Below are 23,020 nucleotides of genomic sequence, written 5' to 3' on the forward strand. Positions count from 1 at the left end.
CAACACACACAGCTCTGAAAAACATGGGTAGCCGAGAACTTAATTGTTCAGTAAGAGAAGATAAGGTATATTGTAATGCTATACAGAAGACAACACCATTGTTTACTGTTCAAAGTGATTTACTAAGTCCACAGAAAAAAAATAGTCTCTAATCCTCAAACACAGCCTACAAAAAAACAATCTGCGACCTTACACTTAAAACAGGATGAATCCAGAAGTGACATTAATTCATACCTTGCCTTCAACGACACACCAAAACTTACAAATCCAACAGGTTGCATTGAGGCCATACACACACCTGACTAAGGAGGCTGATAACAACCACCTCAGGCATAGTGAGGTGTGTGTACAGCGGCCCCCAACCCCTAAGTGATCAGCCTGGCAGATAAACTCACCCCCACAATGGCCGATCACATTCTCTGTGCCACTCCCCCGCCCACCGCATGATGTCACGCAAGTGTCCCTCCTCCCCCACCCCTTGCATAGCTACAGAATGCATTGTCAGCTACACAGGTGACGTGTCTGTACAGGCCGGCTAGGGATGTCGCCCAAGGCGACATAAATCAGGAGGCGTGTACACAGCTGTGGAGTAGCTCTCCGTTCTCCCTTTCCACACTAGCCACACTCCTTATTGATTCAAACAGGAAGTATTAAAGCATCATGAGTTTCTACTTCCTGTAAAACATCACTTTCTGTAATATTAGTGTCACTTACATGTTCCTTTGGCTTTCTGTCAAAATGCCTATTAAACACCAAGTAAACTATCAAACGCACAATATATGGTAGCAGAGCCGTCAGCCAGCCAATGCCACAACCTGTAAGATGCCTGACCTACGCTAGGGACCAACGCTTACAAACGCCTGCAAATGCTGCAACTGCTGGAGGAGATGAAGGAGTCTGATACAGACAGTCAAAGCGCAGAAACAATCCAATGCACTGAGCAGCATGAAAGAGTCCTCAGGATTCCGTGTAATATGCTGCCATGTGCACTTTGCAAGAAGTAAAATAAAAAGAACACTTATGGCCAAAACATTTCCCACACTCAACACACGTCTCACAAGCGGGGATTTACACTCAAAACATTTCCCACACTGAGCACGATTAGGGATTCTTAACAGTGTGAGTTCTCTCATGTCTGACAAGATTTCCTTTATGACCAAAACATTTCCCACACTCAGCACATGAATAGGGTTTCTCACCAGTGTGAGATCTCTCGTGTTTGACAAGGCTTCCTTTCCGCCCAAAACATTTCCCACATTCAGCACATGAATAGGGCTTCTCGCCAGAGTGAGATCTCTCATGTCTGACAAGATTTCCTTTATGACCAAAACATTTCCCACACTCAGCACATGAATAGGGCTTCTCACCAGTGTGAGATCTCTCATGTCTGACAAGGCTTCCTTTCTCTCCAAAACATTTCCCACACTCAACACATGAATAGGGCTTCTCGCCAGTGTGAGATCTCTCATGTGTGACAAGGCTTACTTTCTGTCCAAAACATTTCCCACACTCAGCACATGTATAGGGCTTCTCCCCAGTGTGAGATCGCTCATGTGTAACAAGGGTTCCTTTATATCTGAAACACTTCCCACACTCAGCACATGGATAGGGCTTCTCGCCAGTATGAGATTTCTCATGTATGACAAGATATTCTTTACATCTAAAACATTCCCCACACTCAGCACATGAATAGGGCTTTTCACCAGTGTGAGATCTCTTATGTCTGGCAAGGTGTCCTTTCCGCCCAAAACATTTTCCACACTCAGCACATGAATAGGGCTTCTCACCAGTGTGAGATCTCTCATGTGTAACAAGGTTTCCTTTATATCTGAAACACTTCCCACACTCAGCACATGGATAGGGCTTCTCGCCAGTATGAGATTTCTCATGTATGACAAGATATTCTTTACATCTAAAACATTCCCCACACTCAGCACATGAATAGTGCTTTTTACCAGTGTGAGATCTCTCATGTCTGGCAAGGTGTCCTTTCCGCCCAAAACATTTCCCACACTCAGCACATGAATAGGGCTTCTCACCAGTGTGAGATCTCTCATGACTGACGAGATGTGTGCTCCGTAAAAATTCTTTCCCATATGTGGAACAGGAAAAAGATCCACCAGCAGGGTGGGAGCTGTTTTGGGTTTGAAGCCCCTCGGGGTTAGACAGATAAGGGGAGTCTGGGGGAATATTTGAGGTAACCAGGATATCTGCAGGAGACTCTTGTCCAGTGACATCATCATCCGTTGTACAGTCTGTGGATACAGAGAGACGAGTCTCTGAGAGGTTCCTGATGCCGGGACTCCGCCCTGCAAATAGAGAAACATCATCACTTCCTGTTAGAGAATTCTGAGGGAGGAACAATTATCATTAGGGAGGGTCAGTGAGCTGCTGATAATTCCAAAATGATGCAAAGATGATGCAGATTGGAAATGGGCCAGATGCAGCATCTGTGTAACGTTGCATATAATTAGCATATAATTTTCACAATCTCAGAGTTATTGGCATGTCACTGACTATCTCTAGTTATCAGACTGACAGAGAACTGCAGAAGGTTGTGCTCATTACAGGCGGCCAATCACATGACAATAACTCTGCTTTGTATGGAAATTCTATATATCTTGGAATTTGGACAATGAAATGAATTACCTGGGAAATGTGATTAGCTGCATACAATTTGCATGACATTTGCATACAAGTACAGAGTTATTTGCATCTCATTGACCTCCCTACACATAAAGCGTTGGCCACACATGGAAAAGCAGTAAATTGTAGAGCTTGGTGAGACAATGGAAGTAGTGTTGGGCGAACATCTAGATGTTCGGGTTCGGGCCGAACAGGCCGAACAGGGCCGCGATGTTCGGGTGTTCGAGCCGAACTCCGAACATAATGGAAGTCAATGGGGACCCGAACTTTCATGCTTTGTAAAGCCTCCTTACATGCTACATACCCCAAATTTACAGGGTATGTGCACCTTGGGAGTGGGTACAAGAGGGAAAAAATTTTTAGCAAAAAGAGCTTATAGTTTTTAAGAAAATCGATTTTAAAGTTTCAAAGGGAAAACTGTCTTTTAAATGCGGGAAATGTCTGTTTTCTTTGCACAGGTAACATGCTTTTTGTCGCCATGCAGTCATAAATGTAATACAGATAAGAGGTTCCAGGAAAAGGGACCGGTAACGCTAACCCAGCAGCAGCACACGTGATGGAACAGGAGGAGGGCGGCGCAGGAGGAAAAGGCAACGCTTTGAGACACAACAACCCAGGCCTTGCATGAGGACAAGAAGCGTGCGGATAGCAATTTGCATTTTGTCGCCATGCAGTCATAAATGTAATACAGATGAGAGGTTCAATAAACAATAAACAGTAATTGGTGTTGTCCAGAATGCGCACAATGCATGGGTCGCGTTCAATACAGTCCTAGGCCGAAGAGGTCATAGCCTAGGGTCACAAAAACCTGTTTATTTGGGCAATTTCAATGGTGGCGAGTCTGACGTACATAAATCGCAGCAATGGCCGTTAGCAACGTCTGAATCTCACGAAATGTCTCATGCAGGTAGAAGACATATTGTTAGACTTGGGCTCCAAAGATGGGTTCCCTACATCTCTGCAAACCAGAGTTACAGGGCTCCAAATTTGGTAAAATCCCCCATAGGCTTTCATTGGGCCTCCTATTTACAGTTCCAAAATCTCACATCTTTTCAAAGGGCAATTGCTCAGCAGTGGCAAATTTTCTAGCATTGTAGGGACCCTTAGGGGGAACATGACTGGTGAGTTTCGGGCCCCTAGGCCAAAGAGGTCATAGCCTAGGGTCACAAAAACCTGTTTATTTGGGCAATTTCAATGGTAGTTATGCTGACGTACATAAATCTCAGCCATGGCCGTTAGCAACGTCTGAATTTCACGAAATGTCTCATGCAGGTAGAAGACATATTGTTAGACTTGGATTCCAAAGATGGGGTCCCTACATCTCTGCAAACCAGAGTTACAGGGGTCCAAAATTGGTAAAATCCCCCATAGGCTTTCATTGCCTCCCTATTTAACTTTCCAAAATCTCACATCTTTTCAAAGGGCAATTGCTCAGCAGTGGCAAATTTTCTGGCATTGTAGGGACCCTTAGGGGGAACATGACTGGTGAGTTTTGGGTCCCTATGCCAAAGAGATCATAGCCTAGGGTCACAAAAACCTGTTTATTTGGGCTATTTCAATGGTGGCGAGTCTGACGTACATAAATCGCAGCAATGGCCGTTAGCAACGTCTGAATCTCACGAAATGTCTCATGCAGGTAGAAGACATATTGTTAGACTTGGATTCCAAAGATGGGGTCTCTACATCTCTGCAAACCAGAGTTACAGGGCTCCAAAATTGGTAAAATCCCCCATAGGCTTTCATTGGGCCTACTATTTACCGTTCCAAAATCTCACACCATTTCAAAGGGCAATGGCTCAGCAGTGGCAAAACTCACCAGTCATGATCCCCCTAAGAGTCACTACAATGCTAGAAAATTTGGTACTGCTGAGCAATTGCCCTTTGAAAAGATGTGAGATTTTGGAAAGTGAAATAGGGAGGCAATTAAAGCCGATGGGGGATATTACCAATTTTGCACCCCTGTAACTCTGGTTTGCAGAGATGTAGGGACCCCATCTTTGGAATCCAAGTCTAACAATATGTCTTCTACCTGCATGAGACATTTCGTGAAATTCAGACGTTGCTAACGGCCATGGCTGAGATTTATGTACGTCAGCATAACTACCATTGAAATTGCCCAAATAAACAGGTTTTTGTGACCCTAGGCTATGACCTCTTTGGCCTAGGGGCCCGAAACTCACCAGTCATGTTCCCCCTAAGGGTCCCTACAATGCTAGAAAATTTGCCACTGCTGAGCAATTGCCCTTTGAAAAGATGTGAGATATTGGAAAGTGAAATAGGGAGGCAATGAAAGCCTATGGGGGATTTTACCAATTTTGGACCCCTGTAACTCTGGTTTGCAGAGATGTAGGGACCCCATCTTTGGAATCCAAGTCTAACAATATGTCTTCTACCTGCATGAGACATTTCGTGAAATTCAGACGTTGCTAACGGCCATGGCTGAGATTTATGTACGTCAGCATAACTACCATTGAAATTGCGCGAATAAACAGGTTTTTGTGACCCTAGGCTATGACCTCTTTGGCCTAGGGGCCCGAAACTCACCAGTCATGTTCCCCCTAAGGGTCCCTACAATGCTAGAAAATTTGCCACTGCTGAGCAATTGCCCTTTGAAAAGATGTGAGATTTTGGAAAGTGAAATAGGGAGGCAATGAAAGCCTATGGGGGATTTTACCAATTTTGGACCCCTGTAACTCTGGTTTGCAGAGATGTAGGGACCCCATCTTTGGAATCCAAGTCTAACAATATGTCTTCTACCTGCATGAGACATTTCGTGAAATTCAGACGTTGCTAACGGCCATGGCTGAGATTTATGTACGTCAGCATAACTACCATTGAAATTGCCCAAATAAACAGGTTTTTGTGACCCTAGGCTATGACCTCTTCGGCCTAGGACTGCATTGAACGCGACCCACGCATTGTGCGCATTCTGAACAACACCAATTACTGTTTATTGTTTATTGAACCTCTCATCTGTATTACATTTATGACTGCATGGCGACAAAATGCAAATTGCTATCCGCATGCTTCTTGTACTCATGCAAGGCCTTAGTTGTTGTGTCTCAAAGCGTGGCCTTCTCCTCCTGTGCCGCCCTCCTCCTGTTCCATCACGTGTGCTGCTGCTGGGTTAGCGTTACCGGTCCCTTTTCCTGGAACCTCTTATCTGTATTACATTTATGATTGCATGCCGACAAAAAGCATGTTACCTGTGCAAAGAAAACAGACATTTCCCGCATTTAAAAGACAGTTTTCCCTTTGAAACTTTAAAATCGATTTTCTCAAAAACTATAAGCTCTTTTTGCTAATTTTTTTTCCCTCTTGTACCCACTCCCAAGGTGCACATACCCTGTAAATTTGGGGTATGTAGCATGTAAGGAGGCTTTACAAAGCACGAAAGTTCGGGTCCTCATTGACTTCCATTATGTTCGGAGTTCGGCTCGAACACCCGAACATCGCGACCATGTTCGGCCCGAACCCGAACATCTAGATGTTCGCCCAACACTACACGTGACCTGTTCGGCCAATCACAGCGCTAGCCGAACGTTCGGGGAACGTTCGGCCATGCGCTCTTAGTTCGGCCATATGGCCGAACAGTTTGGCCGAACACCATCAGATGTTCGGCCGAACTCGAACATCACCCGAACAGGGTGATGTTCTGCAGAACCCGAACAGTGGCGAACACTGTTCGCCCAACACTAAATGGAAGCAATGTGTTACTCCTGTGACAACAGACCTATATGTAGTTATAGCAAGAGATCTGTGTTATGTTTGTAGAGCAATGTGGTGTCACTTACACATTCTTATTACCATTGTATCCTCCTGTCACTCATATGCCCCTTGTAATGCACCTCTATCTCTCTCTTGTTCCCATTTCTGCAAATAAAGATATTATGACATTACACAACACTAAATTATAGGAGCTGTGAGGTAGAGGAAGTATCCATCTATGGGCTTGATTCACTAAAACAAATAGCACGCCTTATCAAAGTTAACACGCCTTATCAGAGTAGCATAGCGAGCGCTTCGAACCTGCAGGGGCTCAAGGCAGGACGAGTGGAGCTCTCGTCATTGCCAATTAGCAGGCATAAGTTCTCTATGCTACTCTGATAAGGCGTGCTAACTTTGATAAGGCGTGCTAACTTTGATAAGGCATGCTTTTTGTCTTAGTAAATCAAACCCTATGTCACAGAGATCCACAACCACTAATACTTCTGTAGCAGGATATAAACACACACATATATACTCCTATATATACAGTATAGCCATATCTCCTCCCATCCTTCTGTCTAATGAGGAACCAAACTGCTGCACACTGCAGCTCCTATTGGACAGGAGATCAGTGGGGGCGGGGAATGGGTGTGACTAGAAATCACTGGGCTCCCCTGCAAAATTGGGATAACCCCTTCACCTTGTTAACAAACCTGACATGACTATTTTGTTCCTTTCTTAATTCATTAGTAATGTCCATCTTCGCCTTATTCTTTCAGTGCCTCCTCTGACCCCCCCCCCCCCCCACACACTTATTTCAGTGCCTCCTCTGACACCCCCCCCCCCCGCACACACTTATTTCAGTGCCTCCTCTGACCCCCCCCCACCCCGCACACACTTATTTCAGTGCCTCCTCTGTATCTGTCTGAAAGCCCTCTTAAATACCTCCTGTGTGAATGACCAGCCTTCTACCCCCTTTAATACACCCTTATTATTTTTAGTAATCATGTGACACAGGTTCTGCCATAAAAAGCTCTTCGGCTGGTCACATTTGAGCTGGAACATACATTTGTCTTCTCAAAATGGAAGGTATGTGTGATTATGCAGGTTGGAGTGAGCAGATGATGTCTCCCACAATGCATCACTGCTGAACATGCAAATCATCCCTTTGTTGTCACTGAAAGCTGAAACAACCTGACACATCATTGCATTCCAGCGGTTCTGGAGGTGTGTTCAGCTTTCAAGGTCAACATAGGGATAATTTGCATATTCATCAGTGGTGCATTGTGGGAAGCCTCAAATGTTCTCTCCAACCTGAAAAATCACAAATACAAAAGCCTGTTCTGAAGCGGGTTGAGCCCACGTGGTGCATTAAGGCTGCTGTGCTATGGCTCTCTGGTCCTGGCCTCTTGGTCCCTCTTTATCCATTTTTTTCACGTAAGTCAGTTCACTACCTCCTCTTTCTACCTTATCCTATTATTCATACATCCCTGCTTTCTATTGCAGGCTGTCACTTGCATACATGCATTGTCTCCTTATTCCTCTTGGCTTCCAGCCTCATACTATGCAGCACTTGTTTGCTTTGTTGCACAATATATACTATGTGGGTATTTATTCAATATATGCAAGTTTATATAATTATAGCCACATGAGGTACTGTTTTCTACACCTCCATTTTTTGACCTTTTCTCATAATGTATTATAAATATTTTTTATCTATATGTGATTTACTTCCCAATTGGCCTGGGTATATTTTTGACCATTGTGATTATAATATATATGTACGGCTACCAGAGAGACGCTGCCTGTCCCCTGTTATGGTGACATTTTACATGTTTTTACATTTTAGAATCTTGCTGATTGTGATTAATAAAAAATGTATTACTTTTTGGTAAAAATGTATTAGTCTGGTTCATTTCATTAGGGTACTTTTTCTTTGGTGTATATTCAGTAATCACAAATACATTCCGTGTTAAATAAACGCTATCACATTTTTTCCTGAAGCCCTTTACGAGTTAAGCTAACTACACATGTCCAACGTATGCATAACAACTGTCCCAGCACTATGCAAGGTCTGATAAGCAGAATAGAGGAAACTGTCACCACTGCACTGTCCTAGCACTATGCAAGATCTGATAAGCTGAATAGAGGAACCTGACACCACTGCACTGTCCTAGCACTATGCAAGGTCTGATAAGCTGAATAGAGGAACCTGACACCACTGCACTGTCCTAGCACTATGCAAGGTCTGATAAGCTGAATAGAGGACCCGACACCACTGCACTGTCCTAGCACTATGCAAGGTCTGATAAGCTGAATAGAGGAACCCGTCACCACTGCACTGTCCTAGCACTATGCAAGATCTGATAAGCTGAATAGAGGAACCTGTCACCACTGCACTGTCCTAGCACTATGCAAGGTCTGATCAGCTGAATAGAGGAACCCGTCACCACTGCACTGTCCTAGCACTATGCAAGGTCTGATAAGCTGAATAGAGGAACCCGTCACCACTGCACTGTCCTAGCACTATGCAAGGTCTGATCAGCTGAATAGAGGAATCCATCACCACTGCACTGTCCTAGCACTATGCAGGGTCTGATCAGCTGAATAGAGGAACCTGTCACCACTGCACTGTCCTAGCACTATGCAAGATCTGATCAGCTGAATAGAGGAACCTGACACCACTGCACTGTCCTAGCACTATGCAAGATCTGATAAGCTGAATAGAGGAACCCGTCACCACTGCACTGTCCTAGCACTATGCAAGGTCTGATCAGCTGAATAGAGGAATCCATCACCACTGCACTGTCCTAGCACTATGCAGGGTCTGATCAGCTGAATAGAGGAACCTGTCACCACTGCACTGTCCTAGCACTATGCAAGATCTGATAAGCTGAATAGAGGAACCTGACACCACTGCACTGTCCTAGCACTATGCAAGATCTGATAAGCTGAATAGAGGAACCAGACACCACTGCACTGTCCTAGCACTATGCAAGATCTGATAAGCTGAATAGAGGAACCTGTCACCACTGCACTGTCCTAGCACTATGCAAGGTCTGATAAGCTGAATAGAGGAACCCGTCACTACTGCACTGTCCTAGCACTATGCAAGGTCTGATAAGCTGAATAGAGGAACCTGTCACCACTGCACTGTCCTAGCACTATGCAAGGTCTGATAAGCTGAATAGAGGAACCTGTCTCCCGACACTAGTGCACTGTCCTAGCACTATGCAAGATCTGATAAGCTGAATAGAGGACCTGTCACCACTGCACTGTCCTAGCACTATGCAAGGTCTGATAAGCTGAATAGAGGAACCAGACACCACTGCACTGTCCTAGCACTATGCAAGATCTGATAAGCTGAATAGAGGACCTGTCACCACTGCACTGTCCTAGCACTATGCAAGGTCTGATAAGCTGAATAGAGGAACCCGGAACCACTGCACTGTCCTAGCACTATGCAAGGTCTGATAAGCTGAATAGAGGAACCCATCACCACTGCACTGTCCTAGCACTATGCAAGGTCTGATAAGCTGAATAGAGGAACCCCTCACCACTGCACTGTCCAAGCACTATGCAAGGCCTGACAAGCTGAATAGAGGCACCTGACACCACTGTACTGTCCTAGCACTATGCAAGATCTGATAAGCTGAATAGAGGAACCCGTCAGCACTGCACTGTCCTAGCACTATGCAAGATCTGATAAGCTGAATAGAGGAACCCGTCAGCACTGCACTGTCCTAGCACTATGCAAGATCTGATAAGCTGAATAGAGGAACCCGTCACCACTGCACTGTCCTAGCACTATGCAAGGTCTGATAAGCTGAATAGAGGAATCTGTCACCACTGTACTGTCCTAGCACTATGCAAGATCTGATAAGCAGAATAGAGGAACCTGTCACCACTGCACTGTCCTAGCACTATGCAAGGTCTGATAAGCTGAATAGAGGAACCTGTCACCACTGCACTGTCCTAGCACTATGCAAGATCTGATAAGCTGAATTGAGGAACCCATCACCACTGCACTGTCCTAGCACTATGCAAGGTCTGATAAGCTGAATAGAGGAACCCATCACCACTGCACTGTCCTAGCACTATGCAAGATCTGATAAGCTGAATAGAGGAACCCGTCACCACTGCACTGTCCTAGCACTATGCAAGATCCGATAAGCTGAATAGAGGAACCCCTCACCAGACACCACTGCACTGTGATAGCACTATGCAAGATCTGATAAGCTGAATAGAGGAACCCGTCACCACTGCACTGTCCTAGCACTATGCAAGATCCGATAAGCTGAATAGAGGAACCAGACACCACTGCACTGTCCTATCACTATGCAAGATCTGATAAGCTGAATAGAGGAACCAGACACCACTGCACTGTCCTAGCACTATGCAAGATCTGATAAGCTGAATTGAGGAACCCATCACCCCTGCACTGTCCTAGCACTATGCAAGGTCTGATAAGCTGAATAGAGGAACCCGTCACCACTGCACTGTCCTAGCACTATGCAAGGTCTGATGAGCTGAATAGAGGAATCCATCACCACTGCACTGTCCTAGCACTATGCAAGATCTGATAAGCTGAATAGAGGAACCCGTCACCACTGCACTGTCCTAGCACTATGCAAGATCCGTTGAGCTGAATGGAGGAACCTGTCACCACTGCACTGTCCTAGCACTATGCAAGATCTGATAAGCTGAATAGGGGAACCCATCACCACTGCACTGTCCTAGCACTATACATGGTCTGATAAGCTGAATAGAGGAACCAGTCACCACTGCACTGTCCTAGCACTATGCAAGGTCTGATAAGCTGAATAGAGGAACCTGTCACCACTGCGCTGTCCTAGCACTATGCAAGGTCTGATAAGCAAAATAGAGGAACCAGTCACCACTGCACTGTCCTAGCACTATGCGAGATCTGATAAGCTGAATAGAGGAACCAGACACCACTGCACTGTCCTAGCACTATGCAAGATATGATAAGCTGAATAGAGGAACCCATCACCACTGCACTGTCCTAGCACTATGCAAGTTCTGATAAGCTGAATAGAGGAACCAGTCACCACTGCACTGTCCTAGCACTATGCAAGGTCTGATCAGCTGAATAGAGGAATCCATCACCACTGCACTGTCCTAGCACTATGCAAGATCTGAAAAGCTGAATAGAGGAACCCGTCACCACTGCACTGTCCTAGCACTATGCAAGATCCGATAAGCTGAATAGAGGAACCTGTCACCACTGCACTGTTTTAGCACTATGCAAGATCTAATAAGCTGAATAGAGGAACCTGTCACCACTGCACTGTCCTAGCACTATGCAAGGTCTGATAAGCTGAATAGAGGAACCCGTCACCACTGCACTGTCCTAGCACTATGCAAGGTCTGATAAGCTGAATAGAGGAACCAGTCACCACTGCACTGTCCTAGCACTATGCAAGGTCTGATAAGCTGAATAGAGGAACCAGTCAACACTGCACTGTCCTAGCACTATGCAATGTTTGATAAGCTGAATAGAGGACCCGACACCACTGCACTGTCCTAGCACTATGCAAGGTCTGATAAGCTGAATAGAGGAACCCGACACCACTGCACTGACCTAGCACTATGCAAGATCTGATAAGCTGAATAGAGGAACCAGTCACCACTGCACTGTCCTAGCACTATGCAAGATCTGATAAGCTGAATAGAGGAACCAGTCAACACTGCACTGTCCTAGCACTATGCAAGATCTTATTAGCTAAATAGAGGAACCCGTCACCACTGCACTGTCCTAGCACTATGCAAGATCTGATAAGCTGAATAGAGGAACCCCTCATTACTGCACTGTCCTAGCACTATGCAAGGTCTGATAAGCGGAATAGAGGAACCCGTCACCACTGCACTGTCCTAGCACTATGCAAGGTCTGATAAGCTGAATAGAGGAACCCGTCACCACTGCTCTGTCCTAGCACTATGCAAGGTCTGATAAGCTGAATAGAGGAACCCGTCACCACTGCACTGTCCTAGCACTATGCAAGGTCTATTAAGCTGGATACAGGAACTTGACACCACTGCACTGTCCTAGCACTATGCAAGGTCTGATAAGCGGAGTCGGAGTCGGGAAAAAATGCACCGACTCCGACTACTAATTAATTTAAACTGTAATTAAAATAGAAAATATGATACAATTTTCTATTTCTCAGATAATAGTCATCATAAATAATTTATACATACAGTAATAGCTGTGCTTAGTCCACAAAAATGAAATAAACCAATCAAAATTAGTTATTTGTGCTGCTTCACAAAAGCAGTCCCCGTATTTTTAAAGTCAGATATACATATGTGATTGTGACTGGATATATGATGTGAACACAGGAATCTCTTATATATACTAAATAACATCTATGCTGTAAGTATAAAGCCTTATGTGTAGCCTTGTCACTAATAGAGATGGTCAATGAGATGGAAATAATTCTGCGTTGATGCTGGTTTATGCAAATTTATGCACTCTCTTTGCTCATGAAATCAAATAATTTGATATGTTGTTAAAATTGGGTTTGGTGACTATGAATTAAATGGTCCCTGAGAGGGATGAAAAGAAAAGTTTTATACATACCTGGGGCTTCTTCCAGCCCCCTTCAGGCTAATCAGTCCCTTGCTGTCCACCTCCACCACCTGGATCTTCTGCTATGAGCCCTGGTAATTCAGCCAGTCAGCACAGTTGGCTGCATGCCGCTTCCACAGCCAGGAGCGTTCTGCACCTGCGCAATAGTGCTGCGCAGGTATAGTACGCTCCCGGCGGCGGAGTGTGTGCATGCACACTACGCCAGACTGGCTCAAGTACAGTACCTGGACTCATAGCAGAAGATCCAGGTGGCGGAGGAGGACAGCAAGGGACTGATTAGCCTGAAGAGAGCTGGAGGAAGCCCCAGGTATGTATAAAACGTTAATTTCATCTGTCTCAGGTTTACTTTGTTACACAGTAGTACTATACATATGCACTCTCCACAGAGCTGCAGTGAATCCACTGAGAATGTTGTGCACGTTGTGCACATTGAACAAAGAGGTGTTGTCTATCACCCATAAACCTGGTTCAGATTGTGCATGAAGAATGTGTAATAGAGGAAGAATCTCCTTATTCCCCTGCAGAGTACCTGCACATCACTCTTACATGTACCCACAGTTACATTGCCTAGGGCCTGATAGATGTTCTTTGTTCCGGTCTGTACCTTTTAAAAGTACTCTTACCAAGGACTAGTTTTAGTCTATGACTAATGGGAATAAATATGGCAGTCTCCATATCCTTCTCACTTCAGTTGTCTTTTAAAATTCCTAAGCGTTGGCAGTTAAGAGACGAATTTCATGTTACATACTTTCAATCAACAAGATTGTAATATGCAAATTAGAGGAGTCGGTGGAATCCTAAACTGAGGAGTCGGAGTCGGTAGATTTTTGTACCGACTCCACAGCCATGGCTCTAGGCAACATCTGATAAGCTGAATAGAGGAACCTGTCACCACTGCACTGTCCTAGCACTATACAAGATCTGATAAGCTGAATAGAGGAACCCATCACCACTGCACTGTCCTAGCACTATGCAAGGTCTGATAAGCTGAATAGAGGAACCCGTCACCACTGCACTGTCCTAGCACTATGCAAGGTCTGATAAGCTGAATAGAGGAACCCGTCACCACTGCACTGTCCTAGCACTATGCAAGGTCTGATAAGCTGAATAGAGGAACCCGTCACCACTGCACTGTCCTAGCACTATGCAAGATGTGATAAGCTGAATAGAGGAACCAGTCACCACTGCACTGTCCTAGCACTATGCAAGATCTGATTAGCTGAATAGAGGAACCTGACACCACTGCACTGTCCTAGCACTATGCAAGGTCTGATAAGCTGAATAGAGGAACCAGTCACCACTGCACTGTCCTAGCACTATGCAAGATCTGATAAGCTGAATAGAAGAACCCGACACCACTGCACTGTCCTAGCACTATGCAAGGTCTGATAAGCTGAATAGAGGAACTCGTCACCACTGCACTGTCCTAACACTATGCAAGATCTGATAAGCTGAATAGAGGAACCCGTCACCACTGCACTGTCCTAGCACTATGCAAGGTCTGATAAGCTGAATAGAGGAATCCATCACCACTGCACTTTCCTAGCACTATGCAAGATCTGATTAGCTGAATAGAGAAACCTGACACCACTGCACTGTCCTAGCACTATGCAAGATCTGATAAGCTGAATAGAGGAACCTGTCACCACTGCACTGTCCTAGCACTATGCAAGGTCTGATAAGCTGAATAGAGGAACCCGTCACCACTGCACTGTCCTAGCACTATGCAAGGTCTGATAAGCTGAATAGAGGAACCCGTCACCACTGCACTGTCCTAGCACTATGCAAGATCTGATAAGCTGAATAGAGGAACCCGACACCACTGCACTGTCCTAGCACTATGCAAGGTCTGATAAGCTGAATAGAGGACCTGTCACCACTGCACTGTCCTAGCACTATGCAAGATCTGATAAGCTGAATAGAGGAACCAGTCACCACTGCACTGTCCTAGCACTATGCAAGGTCTGATAAGCTGAATAGAGGAACCTGTCACCACTGCACTGTCCTAGCACTATGCAAGGTCTGATAAGCTGAATAGAGGAACCCATCACTACTGCACTGTCCTAGCACTATGCAAGATCTGACAAGCTGAATAGAGGAACCAGTCACCACTGCACTGTCCTAGCACTATGCAAGATCTGATAAGCTGAATAGAGGAACCCGACACCACTGCACTGTCCTAGCACTATGCAAGGTCTGATAAGCTGAATAGAGGAACCCATCACCACTGCACTGTCCTAGCACTATGCAAGGTCTGATAAGCTGAATAGAGGAACCCGTCACCACTGCACTGTCCTAGCACTATGCAAGATCTGATAAGCTGAATAGAGGAACCCATCACCACTGCACTGTCCTAGCACTATGCAAGGTCTGATAAGCTGAACAGAGGACCTGTCACCACTGCACTGTCCTATCACTATGCAAGGTCTGATAAGCTGAATAGAGGAACCCATCACCACTGCACTGTGCTAGCACTATGCAAGATCTGATAAGCTCAATAGAGGAACCCGACACCACTGCACTGTCCTAGCACTATGCAAGATCTGATAAGCTGAATAGAGGAACCCGTCACCACTGCACTGTCCTATCACTATGCAAGGTCTGATAAGCTGAATAGAGGAACCCGTCACCACTGCACTGTCCTAGCACTATGCAAGATCTGATAGGCTGAATAGAGGAACCCGACACCACTGCACTGTCCTAGCACTATGCAAGGTCTCATAAGCTGAATAGAGGAACCCATCACCACTGCACTGTCCTAGCACTATGCAAGATCTGATAAGCTGAATAGAGGAACCCATCACCACTGCACTGTCCTAGCACTATGCAAGATATGATAAGCTGAATAGAGGAACCCATCACCACTGCACTGTCCTAGCACTATGCAAGGTCTGATAAGCTGAATAGAGGAACCCATCACCACTGCACTGTCCTAGCACTATGCAAGATCTGATAAGCTGAATAGAGGAACCCATCACCACTGCACTATCCTAGCACTATGCAAGATCTGATAAGCTGAATAGAGGACCCGTCACCACTGCACTGTCCTAGCACTATGTAAGGTCTGATAAGCTGAATAGAGGAACCAGTCACCACTGCACTGTCCTAGCACTATGCAAGGTCTGATAAGCTGAATAGAGGCACCTGACACCACTGCACTGTCCTAGCACTATGCAAGGTCTGATAAGCTGAATAGAGGAACCTGTCACTACTGCACTGTCCTAGTACTATGCAAGGTCTGATAAGCTGAATAGAGGAACCCATCACCACTGCACTGTCCTAGCACTATGCAAGGTCTGATAAGCTGAATAGAGGAACCCCTCACCACTGCACTGTCCTAGCACTATGCAAGGTCTGATAAGCTGAATAGAGGCACCTGACACCACTGCACTGTCCTAGCACTATGCAAGGTCTGATAAGCTGAATAGAGGAACCTGTCACTACTGCACTGTCCTAGCACTATGCAAGGTCTGATAAGTTGATGGATGTTTTCTTTTACTACCAGTTTCTGCCATTACTAAGCCCATTCTAACTCCTAAAGGGCTTCAGGAAAAACATTTTGATACAGTTTTTTTTCTTAGAAGTGTTTTTATTTTGATAACTATGGGGGGAGGATGTATTAATTTATTTTTATGTAATTTAGTAAATGTAAAATGTAGTGTGATTTTTTTTTCACATATTTTTTCTTTGACCACTAGATGTCCTCACACTCTGTCTCTGTGAGACAGCAAGGGTGTGGTAACAGCAAATCTCATTGCCTTCTTGTTGAAGCCATGATTTTTGCTCATGATTGGTTCAGGGAAAGATTCTTCCTTTCCCCAATCACAGCCCTGCGGGTCCTGGGGTAAAGGTGGCAGTAAGCGTACGTGATTGCTAACGGTAGCGGTGGTGAGGGGGGATATTTTAAAACATCTGTTGGCCAATTAACAGACACCAACAGGACAACAGTGTAAACACACAAAAAATGCATTTGGTTTCAAGATTTTTTTAAATTACATTTTTTAGGATGGCCACTGTGTTTGCCTGGGTAAGCATAGTTATTTGCAGCTACTGTAGCAAAGGCTTTAAATATTTGGCTTATACCTGCATAATTGTTTAAAGTGAACCTTAACCGAGAGGGATATGGATGTTTCTTTTTAAACAATATCAGTTGCTTGTCAGTCCTGTTGACCTCTTTGGCTGCAATAGTGGCTGAATCACACACCTGAGACAAGCATGCAGCTAATCCAGTCTGACTTCAGTCAGAGCACCTGATCTCCATGCTTGTTGAGGGGCTGTGGCTAAAAGTATGAGGGAGACCGGATCAGCAGGAGAGTCAGGCAACTGAAATTATTTTAAAAGCAAAAATCTGTATCCTTCTTTGTTTAGGTTCCCTTTAAAGTACACGGCGGTCACAAAATATGCTGCTAGTGCAGTGTGAGCCTAACACAGCAATACAAGCTCAACAGTGATGTAAAACGCTTTGTGTGACAATGTCAGGTGACAATTTTACAGTACAATACAGCCACTCAATCACTTTATTTTATCACAGTGACAGGCTGTAACAGTGACACAGCCACACACTACACTATACTAAACAGGTGGTGTATATAAGCTACACACCACAAACACCAACAACAAATAACAGCAGGATCAGTAATCTAAAGGACTTTTGGAGTCCCTAGTTGGTGAACTGCAAGGAGCAGAACACCGATGGAAGCAGCTACACAGCACTGAATAACACAGAACACTGTCAGCAAGCTATCTCTCTGTCTCTCAATCAGCAGCACAGCTCTCCCTACACTGACTGCAGTCTGACTGTAAAATGGCTGCCAGGTTTGTTTCTCTTATTGTGTGTGTGTGTGTGTGGGGGGGGGGGGGGTGGCTTGTATGGTAAACATGCTTAATGGGCTGTCCTGTCCTGAAGCAGGAAAAAAGGATGCAGGAGCCCTTTCAGAAAAATCAGCACCACAATTCTATCGGGTATCAAAATGTGACATTCTTTCCACTAATCAGGTGACTTGGGGCACCAACATTTCACTTATTTGCCCATATTGTGGCTCTGTGGCAAGGGGGGGGGGATTATGGTTTAGGGGAATTAGGGTTAAGTGACACGGGGAGGGGGGGGGGGGAATTAAGGTCAGGCACCACCAGGGGAGGGCTCTGTGTGAGAGTAGGGAGAGGTTTAGCCATAGTAAAATATTGGTAAATATTGTATGGCATGCATCCTCGGGTCCTAAGAGAATTAAGTTCAGTTATAGCTAAGCCCCTTTATCTTATCTTTTGTGACTCTCTTGCAACTAGCAGAGTCCCAGTGGATTGGCGTACAGCCCACGTTTTCCCATTATTTAAGAAGGGCAAAAAATCTGATCCAGGAAATTATAGACCTGTAAGCTTAACATCAGTTGTATGCAAACTATTTGAGGGGTTACTAAGAGATACTATACATGACTTCATAGTAGAAAATAATCTTATTTCTCAGCATCAACATGGGTTTACTAAAGACAGGTCCTGTTTGACTAACATGCTTAGCTTTTATGAGGTAGTGAATGCTAATATGGATATTGGGAATGCTGTAGATGTGATATACTTGGACTTTGCAAAGGCCTTCGACACTGTTCCCCACAGAAGTCTGGTGCAAAAGTTGAGGATGCAAGGACTGGGGAAGAGTTTGTGTGCATGGATAGGGAACTGGCTAATGGACAGAAAACAAAGAGTTGTGGTCAATGGATCGTACTCAAAATGGGAGACTGTTAGCAGTGGGGTCCCACAGGGGTCTGTACTGGGTCCAGTGCTCTTCAATTTATTTATTAATGACCTAGTAGATGCAGTAGTAAGCAATGTTGCTATTTTTGCAGATGATACAAAATTGTGCAGAATCATCAACTCTCAGGAAGATAGTGTCATATTGCAACAGGATCTGGATAGGATGGCTATATGGGCACATACATGGCAGATGAAATTCAATGTTGACAAATGTAAAGTCATGCATTTTGGTCGTACCAATGGTCTAGCACCATACAAAATAAATGGGATACAGTTGGGAACATCAAACTTGGAGAAGGACTTAGGAGTACTCATCGACAACAAGTTAAATAATCATACTCAATGGCAAGCCGCTGCAGCTAAAGCGAACAAAATTTTGGGATGCATTAAAAGGGAAATAAAAACTCGAGATGCTAGCATAATATTGCCCCTGTTTAACTCTCTAGTAAGGCCACATCTGGAATATGGAATTCAGTTCTGGGCACCACATTACAAAAAAGATATTGCAGTTTTAGAGCAGGTACAGAGACGAGCTACAAAATTGATACGTGGGATGGAAGGTCTCGCTTACCAAGAAAGGTTAGATAAACTGGGTTTATTTAGTCTAGAGAAAAGACGCCTTAGAGGAGATCTAATTAACAAGTATAAATACATCAGAGGGCAATATAATAGCTTGGCGGATGAGCTTTTTGTCCCTAGGCCTTCTCAAAGGACTAGAGGACATGAGATGCGCATGGAGGAAAAACGTTTTAGCCATTTATTTAGGAAAGGGTTCTTTACAGTAAGAGTGATTAAGATGTGGAATGCATTGCCACAGGAAGTCGTTATGGCAAACTCTATACCTGCATTTAAAGGGGGCTTAGATGCTTTCCTTGCGTTGAAAGACATCCATGGCTACAATTACTAGGTTATGCCTAATGATGTTGATCCAGGGATTTTATCTGATTGCCATCTGGAGTCAGGAAGGAATTTTTCCCTTTTGGGGCTAATTGGACCATGCCTTGTGGGGGTTTTTTCGCCTTCCTCTGGATCAACAGGGGTATGTGGGGGACGGGCTGGAGATGTACTTTGTACTGGTTGAACTCGATGGACGTATGTCTTTTTTCAACCAAAATAACTATGTAACTATGTAACAGTACAGTAAATATTACTTATATTTCAAAATCCAGTAGTAGAATATTGCTAATTGTAATGATATACTACTAGCCGCAATCCCCTATGCCCTTTTTCCAGGCCCCTTTTTTCATGTATGCGTTTTCTCCCACCGGACTTGAGGGTGAAGGGTCAAAATATGGCTCCATGTTACAGTATGGGGTGAATGCAAACTTCACATAAGCTTTGCGGTAAATAGCAATGGCAAATGTTTGCTGTGAACTGTCCGCCGATGTGAACTGCCGGCCATTACTAGTCAGATCATGCTTAGCACAGGATCCACTGACAGGTCCATTTGCTGGTTGCAGGATTAGTGAGAAACAAGCCTCACCGCCTCCTCCTCCACCCCAGTGGCCGGTTAGCAGAGCAATTATAAATGCTGTATAATAGAAGCATTCCTGGCCAGGAACAAGAGCTTTTCTGCTGACTCCATGATCTGCCATTGCCATAGAAAGAGATTATAAAACACCTGACACTGCTGATGTCAAATCTTTTGCTTTTAAAAGTGAAGGCAATGGAGTCAGATTCAACAACATGATTCATGATAACATCTGAGACATTTTCACTCATCCCTAATTGTGAATCTATAAAGCACTAAATATGGGAGCTGTGAGGTAGAGGATACCCTGTCCCCCTTTTATAAAGCAAACCTGACATGACCCAATTTTCTTTTCAATGAATGTAATTTAGATATAATTGTGTGGAGGCCCTTACTGCTCTCACTGCTTCCTCTGTCCCTCCCATTCCCTCTCCACAGAACAGAACAGGACACTTCAAAGCCATCAGGGTGTCTGTACTGTTATTGTTAGTAAGGCATCAGCAAATACCACCATGAAAGATAGATTTATATGGCAAAAATCTAACATGAGCACATAGCATAACCCCTAATATGGCCAGTCTGTGAGCAGTGACACAGTGATACCAGCAATACAGATACACGTTATTCCATATTTACTGCTGATTACTCACCTGTTCTGCCCTCTGTAACAGCGTCCTCCTCTTTACTTGTCCCCATCATGTCACCTTCCTCCACAGATTGCTGATCACTCCTCACATATGTCTCTTCTTCTTCCTCTTTACTTGTCCCCATCATGTCCCCCTCCTCCATAGTCTGCTGATCACTCCTCACATATGTCTCTTCTTCATCCTCTTTACTTATCCTCATCATGTCACCCTCCTCCATAGACTGCTGATCACTCCTCACATACGTCTCTACTTCCTCTTTACTTGTCCTCATCATGTCACCCCCCTGCATAGACTGCTGATCACCCCTCACATATGTCTCTTCTTCTTCCTCTTTACTTGTCCTTATGTCACCCTCCTCCATAGACTGCTGATCACTCCTCACATATGTCTCTTCTTCTTCCTCTTTACTTGTCCTCATCATGTCACCCTCCTCCATAGACTGCTGATCACCCCTCACATATGTCTCTTCTTCTTCCTCTTTACTTGTCCTTATGTCACCCTCCTCCATAGACTGCTGATCACTCCTCACATATGTCTCTTCTTCTTCCTCTTTACTTGTCCTCATCATGTCACCCTCCTCCATAGACTGCTGATCACTCCTCACATATGTCTCTTCTTCTTCCTCTTTACTTGTCCTCATCATGTCACCCTCCTCCATAGACTGCTGATCACTCCTCACATATGTCTCTTCTTCTTCCTCTTTACTTGTCCTCATCATGTCACCCTCCTCCATAGACTGCTGATCACTCCTCACATATGTCTCTTCTTCTTCCTCTTTACTTGTCCTCATCATGTCACCCTCCTCCATAGACTGCTGATCACTCCTCACATATGTCTCTTCTTCTTCCTCTTTACTTGTCCTCATCATGTCACCCTCCTCCATAGACTGCTGATCACCCCTCACATATGTCTCTTCTTCTTCCTCTTTACTTGTCCTCATGTCACCCTCCTCCATAGACTGCTGATCACTCCTCACATACGTCTCTTCTTCTTCCTCTTTACTTGTCCTCATCATGTCACCCTTCTCCATAGACTGCTGATCATGCCTCACATATGTCTCTTTTTCTTCCTCTTTAATTGTCCTCATCATGTCACCCTCCTCCATAGACTGCTGATCACGCCTCACATACGTCTCTTCTTCCTCTTTACTTGTCCTCATCATGTCACCCTCCTCCATAGACTGCTGATCACTCCTCACATATGTCTCTTCTTTTTCTTCCTTAATTGTTCCCAACATAGAACCCTCCTGCTGATCACTCCTTATATGCCTCTCTCCTTCTTCCTCCTTAACCACAGCACTTCCATGCATAGGTTCTCCACCCTAGGAGTACAAGAGAGACAATTTAAAATGTGGGCAAAGTAGGAATTAGGATAGCTCCGTGGGTGCGATTAGGCAAATCCAGTAAACGGCAGCACCATAGAGCCACTACACAGTATAAAAACAAAAAATAAGAGCGCCCTGAGATGCAAGAATAACAATTGAACACTGTCCTATACAGGGCAGGGCTCACCTGGATATGTTGCGGATGTCAGATATGCCCAGCCAATATACACTTGTGTCTCCTTTAAGGAAGCAGAGCAACTTGCCATTCTTCTATACGTCACTGATTCGCCTAGCAACAATATAACGCCTTCCACCACTCAAAGCAAGCAGCAGCATGTGACATGCAGACGCCGCTCTGCCGCAAATGGAGAGGAGAGTAGGCAGTCTCACTGTCTAAAGCACGCCACCGCTCCAGCCGGCTCCCCTGCACAGATGCCGTCTGTACCACCTCGTATACCACCCAGAGAGCCTGGTCCCCAGCTTCCTTAAAGGAGACACAAGCCAATATTGCCTGTGCACATCTGACAGCTGCACTATATCCAGGTGAGACCTGCCCTGTATAGGACAGTGTTCAATTGTTATTCTTGCATCTCAGGGCGCTCTTCTTTTTTGTTTTTATAGTATAATTTAAAATGTGAACACAGATAACAGCATACACAGAAGGGAAGAATGTGTCACAATTAAGTGTCTCTGGGGACCCTCAGCCCCACCTACCTGATAATGGTGGGTGGTGGTGTGGTCTTCTTCTGGACAATCCAGGGAATAAAGAGGACTTGTACATCTCTCTGGTGGGCATCTGGTACTGGATCCATCTGTAGGAAACACACACTGGCTGAGTACATTATAACTATGTCTTTATCAGATGA

General features: G+C 44.8%; 1 protein-coding gene and 1 pseudogene across 1 annotated transcript; one reads left to right on the forward strand and one right to left on the reverse strand.

Annotated features, from left to right (window-relative positions):
* Positions 1–23,020, forward strand: part of LOC137535283 (zinc finger protein 585A-like) — a 389,395-nt pseudogene that overhangs the window by 307,266 nt on the left and 59,109 nt on the right.
* On the reverse strand, positions 537–21,368 carry LOC137535315 (oocyte zinc finger protein XlCOF22-like). The gene is made up of 2 exons (XM_068257144.1): positions 20,834–21,368; positions 537–2,309 (listed from the first exon to the last, which is right to left on the reverse strand). Exons 1-2 carry the CDS (start codon positions 21,336–21,338, stop codon positions 1,102–1,104), a joined length of 1,713 nt encoding a protein of 570 aa, XP_068113245.1. The 5' UTR covers positions 21,339–21,368; the 3' UTR covers positions 537–1,101.

The sequence above is a fragment of the Hyperolius riggenbachi genome, chromosome 10 (assembly GCF_040937935.1).
Source record: "Hyperolius riggenbachi isolate aHypRig1 chromosome 10, aHypRig1.pri, whole genome shotgun sequence".
NCBI classification, from domain to species: Eukaryota; Metazoa; Chordata; class Amphibia; order Anura; family Hyperoliidae; genus Hyperolius; species Hyperolius riggenbachi.